Genomic DNA, 17,956 nt, shown 5'->3' with positions numbered 1-17,956 from the left:
ATGTAGTGTGTTGTACGTAGTATCATATTTTAGTAATAGTGTTCTTTATCTTTTTTGGGTTGTTAGTATTTGTAAATCATAACTAATATCTATTCAATGTCTTGTATATATGTTATAATCCATATATGCTAACAAAATTGTTGACTAATGAATGAAAAAACATGTTATATTATATGTAGAAAATGGTCAAATTAAAAGATGTAATATTATTTGAAACCTTTTTCAATATTTGTAACAAAATTACATTTTCTTGCAATCACTATTGTGTGAAAATTAGCAAATAACATAAACATGGTGAAAAATTAGTATTAATACACACTAATCCTATCCAACTTAAATAATTTAAGTAGAATTAAAAGACATAACTAATAATTAGCTAAGATGGTAAGCTTTCTAATATATTATTTGTTGGTCCCATGTTCGAACCCTAACAAAATCATTTTGTTTATTTTAATATAAAAAGCATACCCTCCATGTCATTGTTGATGTGGCGTCTTGTCATATTTACAGAAGGTGACACATGGCGGCGTGACATACTTTGTCTTAGAGATTTAATAATAGTATAGATGTGGGTGGGTATAAGGAAAAAAAAAAGAATAAAATAAGAGAAAGTTGTTGTTTGCAACTTATTTTACAACTTAACACATTTTCCACTCTATCTTCCTCATTCAACATCAATTTACCAATCATCATTTACTATATATGGAGTATTAAAGTAATCACCAGATAAATTTCCGAAATGCGCATGTCGCTTTTTTAGAAAAAAGTTCCCAGGCTTAAAATATTTTCTATTTTTTTTAATTTTAAAAAAAAGTTAAGCAGATTCTATGTAAGAACTTAAAAGATAAGCATGAAATCATTGTTTTTCTATATGAAATAAATTTTAAACATAAAATTTGTCAAATACAACCTAATAAATTTCACTATTTGCTAATTACACACTCAAATTTCTAATTTTTTCAATATTTTAAATTACAACCCGAAATCATTTTCCTGCAAAAATCACCAGAAGATAATGTAATAACGTTATTAAAAAAACTTACGAAGTACTCTATAAAAAAAATATTTTTTCAATTTCTTTTTTTTTTTGTTTTAATTCTTATTTATCGATTTAATTTTTTTATAGAAATTATGTAATTTTTTTTAATAACATTATGATATAATCTTTCGGTGATTTTTGCCGGAAAATAACTTCGGGTTGTAATTTAAAATGGATGTATAAGTTTAAGGTTGTAATTGGCAAAAATAAAAATTTATGATTGTAATTGACAAATAAAGAACTTTATGAGGTTGTATTTGGCAAATTTTCACATAATAAATTATGATTTGTTAAACGTGAAGATAAGTCAGGTATTGTTAATATAGAATCTTTTACTACATTTTTAAATAAAAGATTAAATCATTGTTTTTTTAATAAATGAAAAAATGTTAAACAGTAATATATGTTGAACGTGAACATAAGTCAGAGTTTGTTAAAATAGAATCTTTTATTACTTTTTTAAATAAAGGATAAAATTCTTCAACCAAAAAATAAAAGTAATCTCTATTATATAAAGGAACATCTGAGGATAAATAAGTAAATACACTTTTCGTGTCCCCTTAGAAAAAGACAATAATACCCTCCTACCCCAGACTTCGGTCGAAACCCTAGAGATTCACTAAGCGCCCAATCTCTCCCTCCTCTCAACTCACGCCTTTTCTCTCTCCTCTCAACTCCATGGTAATTCTGCACATCCCAAACCTCCCCCCGTCTTCTTCCCCGGTCACTGAAGAACCCTAACCAATTTCGAAGATCAATGAAAAATCATTGATGGTAAGGTTCACCCTTTTCCCTCTCAAATAGCAATGGTGTTTTCTCATGCTTTTAATGGCGGAATTCTCCATCGAAAAACTCATCTTTGAGCTGTACAACGTGACATATGATCATCGATCACTTATCATCGCCGGACGCCGTCGTATTCTCATCTCCGCCGGCATCACTACCCTCGCGCCACTCCCCAGGTCATCATTCTTCCTTTTCCCCGAATTTTGTTGTAAATATTTCAATTTCATTTAAATTTACATTTCTTCCCGATTTTGGTGTAATAATACCCAATTTTTACTTCAATATCAATTTTCAATTATTCAGATGTGGCTTGATTTGATTGCAAAGGCAAAAGAAGGAGGTGTGTGATTGAAACATACACATTTTGGAATGGACCTAAGCCTGTGAGAGGAGAGGTTTGTGGAACTCCTTTAATTTCAAAACCTAAATATTTATTTACTTATTAGTTCATATTTAATTTTGTCTCCTAATCATAATTGTAGTATAATTTTGAAGGGAGTTAATCCCGTGAGTTTAATTTTACTCTGCAATTTTACTCGGTGAATTTCTGCACCTTTTACACCGCCTTAATCACTTATAATTGTAGAATTTGGGGTTTTGGACTGGTGATTGATTGATCAGGTACATTGGAAGGGGAATTCTGGTGTGTGTTAACATGAGATGATTAAATTAAGTTGTAATTAACCTAATATCACTAATAAGCTGGTGTGTGTTAACAAACTATGTGCATCACTATTAAACTCTGCAATAAAATGATCTCAAGAATGTATAGGTTAATTAAATCTTGGTCGGAGATTAATGAATATTGATGAACTAGATGGGGGTACGTAGGTAACTGATCTTACCAAGTTTATTCCAGTTGGTAAGAAGTAAAACCCTTTTACAGGGTTGTTTGCGAAACTAACTTGCTCTGTTGGTCCAACCATATTCGTCATCGCAAAGCTACAATTCTTCCATTTTTGTTAAAAACTTTGAGCAGCCTCCTGTACAAAGTGTAAACGGAGATAGTGACTAATGTCCGAGAAATTGAAGGTCTATGAAATTGATGCTATAGGTTTGCTACCAGATGAGCTTTGGAATTTTATTTACCTCACTAATTTGTATAATTCTCCATACCTTGAGGACTTGAGGTCCTTGACAATAATCATCAATATTTTAGGTTAATTTTAATTATATTCACTGGATCTTTGTGTTTAACACAAGAGCATCATGGCAAAGCAGAATATAGTTTTATCTGACATGTGATGGATGTTTTCTTACTATGTAGGAGACTGGGACAAAATTACTTGACAGCCTATGTTTCTCCAGGGATAGATTTCCCTTTCTCTCTCCTCTCCCATGTTAACGGTAATTCATTTCTACTATTTCATATTATCAATTTGATTCCTGCACTAAATCAGTTGAATTTCTAATTGCGATTCAAAAAATTGAAAATTTGAACTTGATTAAACTGTGTAGGAGATGGTAAAGTAGCTGCTGCTTATTATTTTAAGAACTTGATTCAACGAAATGTTCATGGGAAGGTCGATCGGGTTCTTTTAGTCAGGAATTTAAGGAGATGCTATTGGAATCGTTAATTCGAGCGGAATTTCCGGTTCTTAGGTTAGAAGCAGTAACCTAACTTTTTTAGCTGAATTTCCGAATTTCCTATTTCCCTTTTGGTTTTTGATGATACGGTAATTGTAAGTTTGTAACTGATCGACTTTTGATTTTTGATAGTTTTGTTGTTGATGCTGAATTTGTAAAGAAGAATTCATGGCCTGAACTTGCTCTATTGTTTCCACTTCTCATCAGGTAAATTTGCTCTATTGTTTCCATTTCTTGCTTCTCTAATTTTACAAGAGTACTTTTTTTATTGAGGTTATTATGATTGTGATCATGATGCTCTGTATTTGCTGCTTTGGATGAAATTCTAATACAATTTTCATATTCAATTGATCAATTGCAAATTTGAAATGAAATATTTAAGATTTTAAGCAAAAGGTGACAACTTTTCCCCCTAATTAACTACTTTGTTTGTTCGATTCTTATCATTAGTTACCATGATTATAAACTGGACAATTGATTTTTAAGGTTTTATATATTGCATAGATGAAATGGATCACTAGCGGTAACTATTCATTTCTCAAGTTAACAGATGCAATGAAGGCTTTGAATCAGAAAGTTAAGTCACCTTAAAAACATTTAATATCCCCTATATTTTATAATATTTTTAATCACAGCAGAATATACAGGTTAACTCACCAAAAATCATGCCATAATTGAAACAGAAAATAAGAAAAAGGAAAGTCACATTAGTTTGCGACTTTGCTCCACCAATCACGCCACAAATTCAGTAGCTATCAAAAACGTCAAGATTTTTTTTTTAAAAGGTAGAATGATTGAAATATAATTACTACTTAATACAATTACTAAAATTATGGAATAACAATTTGAGAAGAAAATCAATGGAGAAAAGAGGGAGAAGAACTATAGAATTTTGCTTCCTTGAGAGAAGACGAGTGGTCATGAACTTGCGAGTTCGGATTTTGATTTGTGACTACTTTTCCGCCATTTTTGTAGTGACACTGCGATGATAGCTGAGATAGGAGACTCATTGTTCAATTGTCAGAAGTTGAAGTTAAAGGATGCGGGTATCCTTTATCAATGTGAATAATTATTGTTGGTTTTATTTTTTTCTATGGGGTTGTATGAATAATAGGATTAGGGTTTCCAGTGGCCCTACTCTTGGTTATGCTCAAGATGTTCCTGAGAATAGGGTCCTTGCTTTCATAGGCTGGATGGATTTGTTTGAAATGAATTCTAAGACGGTAGCAGAACACTGCAGTAGAACATAGCAGCTGCTACATCATTAGCCAACAACGTACTCTGGGAAAAACAGAAGAAAACAGCAGCACCTGCACTTCTTATATGTGCAGATTGGTTCTTCTGGTAGTTTTTGGTTCAGCAGCTGCAGGTGCAGTTTGATTTTCATACTTTTGATATGTGCAGATTTGTGTTAGAGTGTTTGCAGACTGTTTGTTCTGTTGTTACAGTCTGCTGCTATGGGTTGTTCATTCCAGCTGTTTCAACTGTTGTTTTTCTTCTGTTTTTCCCAGCAGCAGCTGCGGCTGAGGGTTATCTTTTTTTTCCCTTTCAGCTTTGCTTATGCGTATGTTACTTTGTTACACTTACGTTTTTACCTTCATTGCAGTTATTGTTGTGGTTGGCGGTTTTTTAAGCAAAATCTGTTTTGGTGGACTGGTTAGGTAACTGAACAACATAAATCGACAATGCTGCGATGTGACCAAAAGACTATCATCTTCTTGATCCACACGAGTGGAGATACTACTGAGGTTGAGATCCATGACGGTCCACAATGTCATAAAAACTGGAACTAAACTGCACTTGAGAGAAGACAATCAATGGAGAAAAGAGGGAGAAGAACTAAAGAATTGCTTCATGAGAGAAGCCGAGTGGTCATGAACTTGCGAGTTTGGATTTTGATTAGTGACTTCCTTTTCCGCCATTTTGTATTCTTATATTCTCTCTCCTCTGGTGCAGGAATTACGGCTGAATCATCCTTCAAGTTTCACGGCAAAACAAAAGATAGGGTAATGAAAGAAAAAGGTGAAACACTTGGGTAGAGTTTTGTATTCAGGCTATTGTCTTTTTTGAAAGCTTCTTTGTTTGGGCTCAATATTTAAGCCCAATGTTGGCCTTTAACGGGTTTACGTTAGCATCATTATGTTAAGTTTCTATCACTTCATAATTACTTTTATTCAGCTACATAATTTATTCTTATGTGATATAGATGTTCATATGTTGTGTAATTTAATGTAATTCTGTTTTTATGTCTCTTCAGAGACATCTAGAATTAACAACAATATATTGTGTAATTTAATATAATTCTATTTTTATTTCGAAATGTTACTACTTTGTGAACATTTTTTATTATATTTAGTGGTTGTAATACAATTTTAAGTTTTTATATAATTCCGCACGCATCGCGTGCATATTAGACTAGTTTTCTATAACAAAACGTCTACACATAAAGATTTTTTGATTTTAAATATAGCTTATTTTTTGGATTAAAAAATAAGTTGTGTTGTTGTACGTCTACGACTATATAAATGATATAAGTATAAGGGAAACACTGCACAATTATTTTTCGAATAATATTCACTGATCATCATGGTGTCAAGATTAAATTTAGTTTTGGATGTCACTCCATTGAACTAATCATGGAGCATACAAACTAGTGTAATTCGATTCTAGAAAACTCATAGCTCTAAGACTCATATAGATCCATACGGCATTGAAATAGTTCTTATGGATGAGAAGGTAATGTGTCTTTTTAATTAACAAGTATAATCATTTACTATTGAAAAATTACGTACAAACTTCTTAACTTAGTGTTACCATCTTAGAAGTTAATGTGTTTTCTTATGCATTGTTGAATCATTCACAGAAAGTAATACAATATGCTCGTATCAGCCTCTTATGCTCTAAATTCACACAAATATAATTGGATTATTAATCTATAGGAATGGAGAAGATGATGAACAAAGAAGATAAGTCATAAGATCGAAAAAGTTTTATTTTTCATTTTATTTAAATAGGAATTTTCATCCAAAGTTAGATGACTTTTAGTTTTTTTTAATTTTTTACCTTATTGGCTTATATTTATTTTTTTATTTTTTTGGTGATCGATCTTCTGGCTTTTAGTTCTTTTATTTGGTTGTGCATTATTTTCTTTTTAATTGGTAACTAGTTTCTGGGTTCGGGCGATGCCCCGAGTTACCACATTAGTAACATTTTTATTTATTTATTTATATTTTCGTAATGATAACATGAAACACGTTATGTCATAGTGGTAAAAGCTTTATTAATTAAACACAAGGTTAGGGGTTCAAACTTTATACAAATCATATTTCACATTTTTTTTCATGTATGTGAAAATCGCATAGAGTGAATGACTAATAAGCAGAGCGCCATGTAAACTTCTTTTGAAACGCCTTTTAATATATAGTATAGATTTATTACCACGTTATTTAAAAAATATATCATCTACTTTAAGTAATGATGCTAATAAAGTTCATATATGATACATAAAAGTAAAAAACTAATGAATTAAAAATATATAACCATTTGTGCATGGCACGGGTTTTGTACTAGTTTTAATAAAAACATATACAGTTCTTGCTAATAATATGTTATGCAATAACAAAAAATACCCACCTACAACAAATTTATGTCAACTATTTTCTTGAATAACACTAGTGAAATAGCAATTGAATGTGTTCCGTGTATGAAATAATGGGATTCGGATTAAATACCCTTTTGTAGTGGAAGAAGATCTAACATGGTCTTGAGTGTTTTAGTCCAAGAATACCTCCACACAACTGAGTTAACTGGTCTCGGGGATGTTACGAGTAAAGCCCATCCGATGCCTAAGTAAATACTAGGTTCGAGAGTAAGCTCTATAAATTAAAGTGTATGTAAAAATAATAAATGAACGTATTTTGGTATGTGCACTAAGACGGCGTATTTATAGTGTTCGTGTAATAAATGTAGCATTACAAATGGGCCGTGGGCCGCTTAAGAGGCGTAGAGACTTGTGGAAGATAACTGGATTATGTTGTATTTATCCAAGTGGGCTTTCAGACTACAGGACCAACTAAAAGTCAATTGGACGTACAAACAGAATGTACAAATATGATTAAAATTTATCGTAATATATTTTTCAAAAGTTCTTGTTCTCTAGAACGAAATTAATCAATTATCCCATTCTTGATTATCGAACAGAAGAGAAGCAACCGAGGACACGTGAAAGTCACATAAAATTGATTTAATTCTGTATTTAGAAAGTATTTGGTAGGTTATGGACCCAAAATCTATTAATCTAGAAAAATCTAAATCTACAAGGTGTTATATAAAAATCTAGTAGTAAAGTGTGTAGAAAAATCTAGCCAAAACAATGTCTAGAATTTACTTGAAAAATATCTAGTTAAGCGTCTAGAAAAATTTATTTAGTGAAAGAGGTAAAAAATTCTAGAGAATGAAAATGACCTATATTGAACAACTATAAATAGTTTGTATTTGCATAAGTTTAGGAATGAGCCCATAAAGAGAGCTCCCACAAACATGAGGGGTAAAAACAAGGGTTCTACCAAAGAGATAAGTGAGAGACATGAGCTCTCGCAAATATTGTTGTACAATTCTTATTAATGTAATCAATGAAAAAAATACAATTTTGTTATATTATTCAGGTCCATCAAAACTTCCGCATGCGTCCTCAAAAAAATGTTATATTTTAAATTTTATAAAATTTGTGTGATTTTAATGAGATTTCACTTTTTGGGGAACTCCTTTATTTCTGGGTAGGTCATTTTGTATAAAATTTGTTTCATGAGTGTCACCGTGTAGAGTGAAAATCTTAGTTTAGTTTAGAGTAGATATAGCCACTTTAGATCCATTTACTATAATAATTAATTTCTTAATTAGTAAAGATTTATTTCTAAGTTGTTAGATTAAGAAAAAAAAAATCATATTTCGAATTTGATAAAGTTTTCGAAATTTAGTTATTATATATATATATATATATATATATATATATATATATATATATATATATATATATATATATATATATATATATAGAAAGATGTAAGTATCATAGGTTCATGATCGAAGGAGGTAGGGAGAAGAAGAAAAGATAGAATTAAGGATGATTCAAGAAGATCAAAAACAAATGTGTAGCAACATTTGTGGTGATGATGGGATTGTTAATAGATCATCATCAATATCATCATCAAAAAAGTTGAAGCAAATTTTCATCTCCATCCACGGATTCGCCTTCTCGAAATGGTATTCATTTGCCATTGCCATTGCCTAATTTACCAATTCCTAATAACCAAAAGCCACTAAAATCTTGTCGTCCTCCATCACCTCCTCCAATGCCGATTAATTTGTCGTCTCAAAATCCGATTTTTATGTTACCAAATACCGAGAATTTTCACTTAGGATCAATACCTTGTTTGAGTCCGGGTAGCAATGGTGATGGGGTTCAAGGTGGATGGCCTCCAATCCCGGTCCATGGAAATGTTGGTTATACTAAATTGTGGCATACAAATCCTAATGAGTTTAGTCATGATCAGAATACACAATAACATCAACCGCCTTGTTCGAGTTCATTGGTAAAAAACATTTCCTAATGAATCTATATTAATTCTTAATTGTATGTAAATTAGTTTAATATTTTGTTCAATATGTAATAGGTCAATATTTTGTCATCATCAACTGTAGTCAATTTTCCAATGGAACCCCCTTCAAACCAAAGCTTTTACTCACCATTGTGGCCAGATGAGGATAAGGTATCACCATCCTGATTTTTTCATCCTAAATGTTAGGTGAAGTTGATATATTTTCTCCATGTTTGTTACATATTTTTCTTTGATATGCATGTTAGATTTGGTCCTTGAATATCTCCTCAATTCTCTAAACTAATCACATGCACATGATCCATTATGAAAACTTGGTAAGTGTTTGGTGAGGTAACGGTTTAGGTAGCGGTAGAGGTAGCGGTTGAGTAGTTTTTATCAAACATTAAAATTAGTAGTACGTGTTTAAGGTAGCGGATAGCGTTTGACAAATTTATATTAAAGTCTTAAATAATATTTCAGCTTTTATTTTATTTTATAATATCAACCGCTACTTTTATCGAACACTCATATTTGTTACCCGCTACTTTGACGGCTAACCGTTATCCGCTACCATTCACCGCTACCCGCTACTTCAACCGCTAACCGCTACTCAACCGCTAAGGCGCTAACCGCTACCCGCTACCGCTACTTTTGCCGAACAAGGCCTTGGTGGGTTTTAATATCTTCAAGAAATAAATTGAGATTGTTGATCATGCAAGTAATTTTAATTATAGACGTATTTTCAATTCCTTTGTTAAACTAATTTGTTTTGATGTAGCATAGATGATGGTTGTTGGTATGAAGAGGACATGTCCCTTCCCTTTAGACAACCCTTCGATACCCACATTTCACAGTAAATTCGCTCATCGTTCACTTAATTAGCCGGTCAGATGAATCGTCATCAAATGGAAACATTAGTGTGGGACTGTGGGTATCCCGATTTTCAGGTCAGCTTACCAGAAAGTTGATCTAAACTTAAAGTTGTAACGATTCCAACATAAAGGGGAATTACGTTGATGCATGTTTAAGGCGAAATGAAAAGTTCGAGTGACATAAATAATGTTACAACGTTGGTTATTAATTAAAATTTACTAATTACTACCTAGGTATTTGGTGACTTTGCATATTACTACCTAGATTGTTAAAATTACTACCTAGATCTTTAGTTAATTGTTGTCAATTACTACCTTAGTCAAAATTCCGGCCAATTAATCACTAATCATATCCTAATCAATCGTTAATTATATTTTAATTATTTTAATTAATTAATAAATCTAAAATTAGTGTTAAAAAGTGGGTCCAATAAAATTACTTATAAACCTGAAAGGTTGTTATATACCCAATCTAGGGTATTATAACTTATACAGTTATCAAATCAATCCCATATCCAAAAGTTTGGATAGATCAGGGGTACCATTATAGTTACGATTACGGATATTATTCAATTCCAAAAGAAAATGATATCTAATAATTGTATAAGTTAAATACTTCAGTCTTTACAACTTACAAGCTACAAATGAAGAAAAAAGCAATCTTGCATTAGGAAAAGTTTGTAGGGTCTTAAGAGTGTACCAGTACCAAGCAACAAAACAATCTGTGAATTAGCGTAGCAAAGTTTGGTCTTAACGTCCACTGCATAAAGCCAAGCTCTCCACATAAGTATCTGCAAATTTGATTCTAAGGCCGGCCGTAGATTCTCTCAAACGTCGTATTTCACGAGTTATAATATTGTAAGACATTGGTTCATCATACTCGTGGTTGTAGTAGTTGTATACTACAAACAATATTGTTGTACTCTTGTATACTACAATGAATGTACTTGTACTCTCATCATAGAATAGCTTCTTATATAACAATAACTGTGTTTTGGAGAAAAATCTAGAGGTATCCAAATTAGAGTCTCCTGAAAACCATAGACTCCATGGGTTGTTGCTTAAGTTTTCCGCCATAACCCAAACCCAAATGCAGGTTCTCTGCTCCGAGACACCAAAGACGGCCAATGATTCGCCTAGGTTAAACATACTATGCATTACCATTTCATCTTCAACAACCGGCAATTCCACACCAAAGTCGAACATGTGTAGGTTTAGGTTCGTATTCACTATTCAGGTTGTTTCTTATCGGAAACAAGCCAGTGCACAGCCCCACGAGAGTAATAAAATTTCCATTTATCAAAGATCATAGAGTAATCGTATTTTTGGCGGTACCCCATACTTTGAACAAATATAACTGGAAAATCAATCATAACTGTTTTTTCCCTCCAGATATGATCACTAACTGAATAAACTGAAATCGACACTGATAATTTCTCAACAGAAAAGCTAAAGGCAGCCACTTTATATTCATGACTAGAAGGGACAAATCCAACGATAGGAGCTTTAATTTGTCTAACGCCAGGACAACGGGGAAGAACAATAGATTTTTGTATAGAAGGGTTCCATAGCTTAATCATACCATAATCATCTTTCCGTGAAAGCAAAACCAAACCATTACAATATCCAAGAACGTCAATGTTTTCGCTCATATTCTTCTGCAGAAAGTTTGTACTTATCTTAAAGTTATCTCTTTGACGAACTTGAAGTATACTGCATCCCTTTGAATTCTTCATAACTAGAAAACGATTCTTGTCAACATTATTCTTGTAAAGACTAAGATGCATCGATAAGAAATCAGGTTTATCGATCGTAGAGCACCAAGCTCTACAAACACACCTGAATTTTTCAAGGGCTTTTGCCGGCAGCCTCACCAATACCTCCGTCCACAACTCTGGTGGTAAATCCAGCTCCGGTGGTAAGACTTTCCATCTGGACAAATTCTTGTTCTTCTTTTTCCGGTTTCTTCTTCTTCGCGGAAAGAATTAGGTTTAGAATATATATAGGGTTATACGAAGTACCTCTGTATGAGTGTATGACTATATACTTCGTCTATATTTATATACTCCGTATACGGTATATCTTCTTTGTTGTAAAAAAGGAAAAGGATAACGATTTCTTTATATCAAATAAATCACTTTCCTCGAAATAAATATTCGTACTTCAAATCCCACAATTTTGTTATTCTTTTTATTTTCCAAAAATATTGTTTTATGTACATACTATCTCTGTTTCATTAAGTTCCATTTACATTTTGAAATGTTGATATTGTTCAAACTCTACATTTTTATTAAAACTGTAGAGGATCCAAAAGTATTTATTATAGTCCGCTTGCAAATAAATGTTTGCTTTGAGATTTAAGTTATGTGGGCCACTTGACTCACTTCTAGCTAATTTGAGATTTTGAGATCCCTTACAATATGTGAATTAATTGGTAAATTACAAGTTTAAATCTTTCTGGAACTACATAGTAGTAATTTTATCCATAAAGTATTGGAAGATGAATTCCAACACGGAAAAATTACAAGTTTAGATCTTCTCGGTAAATAAACTGACCGATCTATACCATTCAACACTCGTACAAAATTGATCAAAAAATCAAATGAATCATAAAATCTACGCATTAATTAATTATTCAAACCCAAATTAACCTCAAGAAGTGGTGATTTCCCCAATGATTTGGACCAAAGAAGTGTAGGTACCAAAAACAACAATAAGAATACTCAAGACTATAACACTTAGGATAGCAACCATCTCAACACTACCCCATTTAGTTCGAGAAATCTTCATGTAACAAACACAAGGGATGGTAAGAGATGCAGTTGCACTTAACAATGCTCCAACAAGTGACATGAGATACCCGAAGAACGGAATACACAACGCAACGATAACTTGTGTAGCAACCAAGAATGTTCTGATGAAGATTCTGAAGGACTTGTTCTTCTGGTATGTAGGAAACCAACTCTCGGTTGTAATTGCCACGGGCTTTAACATGAGTGCGTATTTTGCTAATGGAGTCACCAATGTGGTGTAGATTGCTACTTGCGAGGCTAGCTTTGACGTCGGAAGGTTTAATGTGATTTGCGAGTTTACTCCTGGACCGAACATTGCGTACCCTAAGATTGCCATTGCTGCGTAACTCAGTGTGCATACTGTGAAACATAGGAGTAAGACCTGCCCATATACAAACGGAGCAATGTCATTAACTTAGCAAGTTAACCATTATAAAGTTTATAAAATTGAAATATAGATTGTCATAGACCCCGACCATCTTGAGCCGGCCCGCTGACCTAGCCTGAAAATAGTGGGGTTTGGGCATATTTTCAGGCCCGTTTTTATTGGTTCAGCCTGATACGCTGCCCGGTTTTAATTTTTTTTGGGTGGATTTGGGCAACGCAAAATTGAAATTTTAGTTATAAAATTGGTCCGCCATGAAAAATCCGCTATTTTTGGTCTAAAATAGTGGGCTTTGACATAAAATTTGACCTGATGTCTGGCCTAGCCTAGTCCAACACAATAGGGCAGAATGTAATTTTGACCGTGGCCCGTCCTAAACACATCCCGCCTATTGATCAGGTCTAGATTGTGATAATATCTATAATTCTAGTGTGTTTTTCGGCGATATAAGAAAGTAAAAATTTTGATATCATCGACAAATTTTACTCTTTGTCACTCGAACTTTTCATTTCGCCTTAAACATGCATCAATATAAGCTTTTTTAACACTACAACAAATATTATTAGTGGCGACTCGAACCTATAAACTACCATACACAGACATTCGGTCTATCACTAGATTAAGACATCATTGGTGCATACGAAATTACATTAAGTAATATAAAATCATAGACAAAAACATAGATCGGGTTGGAGGTTTACGTACCGTAGAAAACTGATGTTTCTTTTGAATGGAAGTGTATAGTGGAGGGAAAACAGGGTGAGCACTGTAACAAAACATAAACAAACTAACAGCCGTAGGTAACCCTTTCAAGTTAAACAATTCCCCTTTATGTTGGAACCCAACTCCATCAAATGCACCAACCCATACGACCGATAATAGTATAACAAACGATGCGACCACGCCACCAGCCGAGACATACGCAAGAATACTAAGATCATCTAACCAAACCGTAGGCAACAAAATCAGGGCAACCATAACAATGAAGCTCGAGTTACCATTGATCGTCAACCCGAGTAATTCAACACTCATTTGTGGGAACAAGTTGTGTAGATTATCGCCTTCTAAGATTAAGAACCCGGTTACGACCATGTACAGATCTGCGTACAATACTGCGGATACCACGACTTTTCCGATGCGTCCGAACGCGTGTTCGCCTATATCGGAGTATGTTTTGATTTTTGAATCGGCCTGCATGCATCGTTTTACTAGTAGGCCTGAGTATGTTGCTGCTAAGGCTATGATGAAGAATAGGATTAGACTCATCCATCCTCCTGCTGCTAAGGCATACGGTACTGATAGTATTCCAATTCCTGATCCAATAATATTAATTTACCCATTTTAGAAACTAATTATGGTTAAATAATGTAACAATAATTTGTTACATTAGTGCTACGTTTATATAATTTGAGAGTGACTATAGAAAGTGTACAGGTACAAGAATATGTAGACAGTAGACTGTCATACACTCATACACGTAAAGATAGCTTTATTATAAGTATAACTGTTTGATCTAAAAGTATACTCCCTCCGTCCCTTAATACTCGCACCGGTTTGACCGATGCGGAGTTTAAGACATTTGAATTGAGTAAAAAATGTTTGTTAGTGTACTTACTTCTTAGGCTCTTAGCCCATTAGTCCTTTCTTGAAACAATAAGTATGTTACTTCATAATTTTGTTTGAACTTGATGAACTTGTGTAATTTTAGACGTTGGTAAGACTTATTTTTGTTTGACTTGATCTTCTATTTTCGGTTTATTCGGTTAAGCGTTCTGTCAAAAATTGTAACCGTAACCGACCCGTTTAACCGTTAATTTTTCCGGTTCGATTTACCGCCCATTTAGGTCGGTTTTTTATGAACACCCATAGATAGTGGGGTAATTTTCAATATAGTTAGTGGAAAATGTGTAAAGGGGTAGTGGGGGTGTGAATTTTTAAATGATTTTTTGTAGAGAGTAGGGATGTGAGTGAGTTAGTAGGTAAGTGTGAGAAATAATATAATATTGGTAAAAAAAAATCCATTTATAGAAATGGTGCGAGTATTTAGGTACGACCCAAAAAGGAAAGTGGTGTGAATATTAAGGGACGGATAGAGTAATTAATAATAGTAGAACATAAAATGTTGTCTTACATAAAAATGAGACCTCCATATACAAAGTACTCCCTCCGTCCCATTTTAAGTGGCACAAATGGAATTTGGCACGAATTTTTAGGCACAAAAAGAAGACAAGAAAAAGGACATTTTAATTTAAGATCATTTTAATTTAATTAATTGAGATGAAGATGTAAATTTGTATGGGCCCATTTATAATATAGATATGTATAATTAAATTGGGACGACTACATAAAAGTAATGTACTCCCTCCGTCCCGGAATACTCGCAACGGTTTGACTGAACACGCTTGCCAATGCACAACTTTGACCATCAATATCTTCAATTATATATTATAAAAACTTATAAAATATTAATATTTTGAAAATATATATTAAGATGAAGCCAACAATATATTATATGATAACTAATTTTCATATACTATAAATAAAATAGGGTTAAAGTGAATTATGTGAATAGTGCAAAAAGTCAAATCGTTGCGAGTATTCTGGGACGGAGGGAGTAGCACTTAAAATGGACGGAGGGAGTATAAGTTTTTATACAGATAAATCTAGATTGGTGTTACGTTGGCAATGAAGTGGACCATTTGTCGTACCGATAGTCATCATAGCCTATATGTGTTAGTGCCTTTCTTGGACCATGTTGTCCAGCTATTTTATACCACATCAACAATAATTTTTGTTTTTATCTTTTGAATAAACTTCGAAGAAAACAATTTGCTCAACTACTACGTACGTATTACATTATTTTTTCCTTAATTTGTTGCAAAACAGATCTTCTATTGTGTGATTTTTAGTTGTCTTGTAATTAATTGATTAATTCTATTTTTATTCTTCCTACTTTTCTTGTCAGGAAGTGGGGAAAGAGGAGTAGCTAATTAAAAATGAGAATAATACAACCAAAACGTCATAAGGTGGCTCTTTTCATAGACTTAGCTTTTTTGTTTACAAGTTGTTAGCTCATACTCCATGCGAGATAATTTTTCTTAATCCCTCCTTAAAAAGTAGTCATATTTTGCAAGATCTCGCATGAATAATACTTTGAACAAAAGACATTAGAAAATTGACCAGAGGGATTAATTGATTTGATTATAATCAGTTCATAGAGGCTCCGTTTGGTAGGGCGTAAAACGTTTTCATTGTAAAATAATTTTTCATGAAAAAACAAAATTTCAAATTAATTTTCCTTTGTTTGGTAACTTAAAGGATAATGGGAGAAGATGGTGAAGATTGAGGGGAAGAAAGGAGAGCGAGGTAAGGAGGAAATAAGGAAAAGTGGCTTCTCTCCATTTCAAATGGAAAAGGGTTTAACACCTTTGAGGAAGTCATGAAAAATTGTTTTCAATCCCTTATCCAACCAAACAACGTAAAATGATTGAAAATGAGAAAATCGTTTTCCATGAAAACCTTTTACGCCCTACCAAACGGAGCCATAATTAGGTCAATGAAATCCATGGTCAAACTTTAAAAACTTTACTATATACAATTAGACAAACAGTAAGGGACGGAGGGAGGAAATATAAAATAAGAAAATGCGGAAACAAGGGGATGGAAATAGATATAGAGGAAGAAGTAAATAACCTGTAATGGCATTGAGGCCATTAAAACAAGTGTTGAAGAATGAAGAATTGCCTTCTTTAATTGATGAGATGTTGATGTTGTTGTTTGCTTCGTCTAACTCTACTAATGGTTGTGTTAACGACGATCCCTCGCGATGATCACCTTCCATTTGTTTGATTAATTGTTGACTGCCTTGTTTGAGAGGAGAGAGAGAAAGAGAGAAAGAGAGTAGAGAGATGTGATACTTTTTCAAAACAGAAATGCTACAACGTTGGTTATTATAAAGAAAAGTAAGACGATCAAGTGCCAAATATGACTACCTTTTACAATTTAAATAATGTATTAATTAAAAATTAAGAAAGTGTAGGTTGAAAATTCTCATCGAAAAGCACAAAGAAAAAAAAGATAATCATAGAGTCTTACTTTGAAAAAACTCTTCATATTTTCCTTGTTTATTAATTGGGGGAAAGGATGTAACTCTTGTTTAAGAAAGTAGGAGAGTGATATAGGTGAACACATAATGCGAGTGCGTGCTGGGTCGGGCTCGGACCGTGGGCGTGGGGTGGGTTTTAATTTGCATTTATTACGTCCGTTACATCCTTCATGATTCTGCTGTTACAGTCATTATCTTTTTGTTATTAAAATGCATTAAAATTAGTGGTGGTATGGAAAGATAACGTAGTTATCCTATGATAGAATATCGTGGTAGAGTTGTGTTCTATTTTGTTTGTATTATAATATATGCCCATGAATAATACACAACAGCGTACAACCATATATTTCGTCTTCAAAATCATGATTTCCCGTTTTAAAAATCCCGACTCCGCCACTCATTAAAAACAATTGGTCACGTGCTCAGTTGTGGACTACTGGACTTGTGGTCGACGCTTCCACATTCCATGATCAGTAAATAGTTTAATTTCATTGGTATTATTGGTTTAGGAATTGTGTGATACTGTAGTTTACTCGTAATAAACTTTATTATTTTATTATAATATGTTGACCGGTTGTGGCTGTCTACAATTAGGCTCCACGTTACAGGCCATCATGATTCAGGATGCAAATATTTCAATATTACTCCCTTTCATTCTTACTCCGTGTACCAATAAGATATTTATAAAATAGAAAGCTATACGAGGATGAATGTTAGATAAAAAAATTATAAAAAGAAATTAAAGAAATAACTTAATGCGATAAGAGAACCAATATACTTTCTCCGTTTCAAA

The 17,956-nt window shown here is 33.1% G+C and overlaps 1 protein-coding gene and 2 long non-coding RNA genes across 5 annotated transcripts; 2 read left to right on the top strand and 1 right to left on the bottom strand.

Moving 5' to 3' along the window:
- Positions 1-1,581: 1,581 nt before the first annotated feature.
- LOC110781318 (uncharacterized) lies at positions 1,582-5,625 on the top strand. 3 transcript variants are annotated; one of them, XR_008922094.1, is made up of 6 exons: positions 1,582-2,001; positions 2,129-2,220; positions 3,093-3,172; positions 3,284-3,427; positions 3,545-3,619; positions 5,074-5,625. It is a non-coding gene; the product is annotated as an uncharacterized lncRNA (long non-coding RNA). The 3 variants fall into 3 exon arrangements; XR_008922095.1 differs by having other exon boundaries at positions 5,019-5,625; XR_008922093.1 differs by having other exon boundaries at positions 4,388-5,625.
- A 2,896-nt stretch (positions 5,626-8,521) lies between these two features.
- LOC130461991 (uncharacterized) lies at positions 8,522-10,112 on the top strand. Its single transcript, XR_008922073.1, has 3 exons — positions 8,522-9,003; positions 9,085-9,180; positions 9,793-10,112. It is a non-coding gene; the product is annotated as an uncharacterized lncRNA (long non-coding RNA).
- A 2,223-nt stretch (positions 10,113-12,335) lies between these two features.
- On the bottom strand, positions 12,336-17,010 carry LOC110779887 (amino acid transporter AVT1I). The gene is made up of 3 exons (XM_056828815.1): positions 16,752-17,010; positions 13,764-14,371; positions 12,336-13,055 (listed from the first exon to the last, which is right to left on the bottom strand). The coding sequence occupies exons 1-3, from the start codon at positions 16,897-16,899 to the stop codon at positions 12,534-12,536; spliced, it is 1,278 nt and encodes a 425-aa protein (XP_056684793.1). The 5' UTR covers positions 16,900-17,010; the 3' UTR covers positions 12,336-12,533.
- Between the last annotated feature and the right edge of the window lie 946 nt (positions 17,011-17,956).

The sequence above is a fragment of the Spinacia oleracea genome, chromosome 5 (genome assembly GCF_020520425.1).
Source record: "Spinacia oleracea cultivar Varoflay chromosome 5, BTI_SOV_V1, whole genome shotgun sequence".
Lineage (NCBI taxonomy): Eukaryota > Viridiplantae > Streptophyta > Magnoliopsida > Caryophyllales > Amaranthaceae > Spinacia > Spinacia oleracea.
The sequence above is the reverse complement of the archived record's forward strand: the minus strand, read 5'-3'. Positions and strand labels throughout refer to the sequence as shown.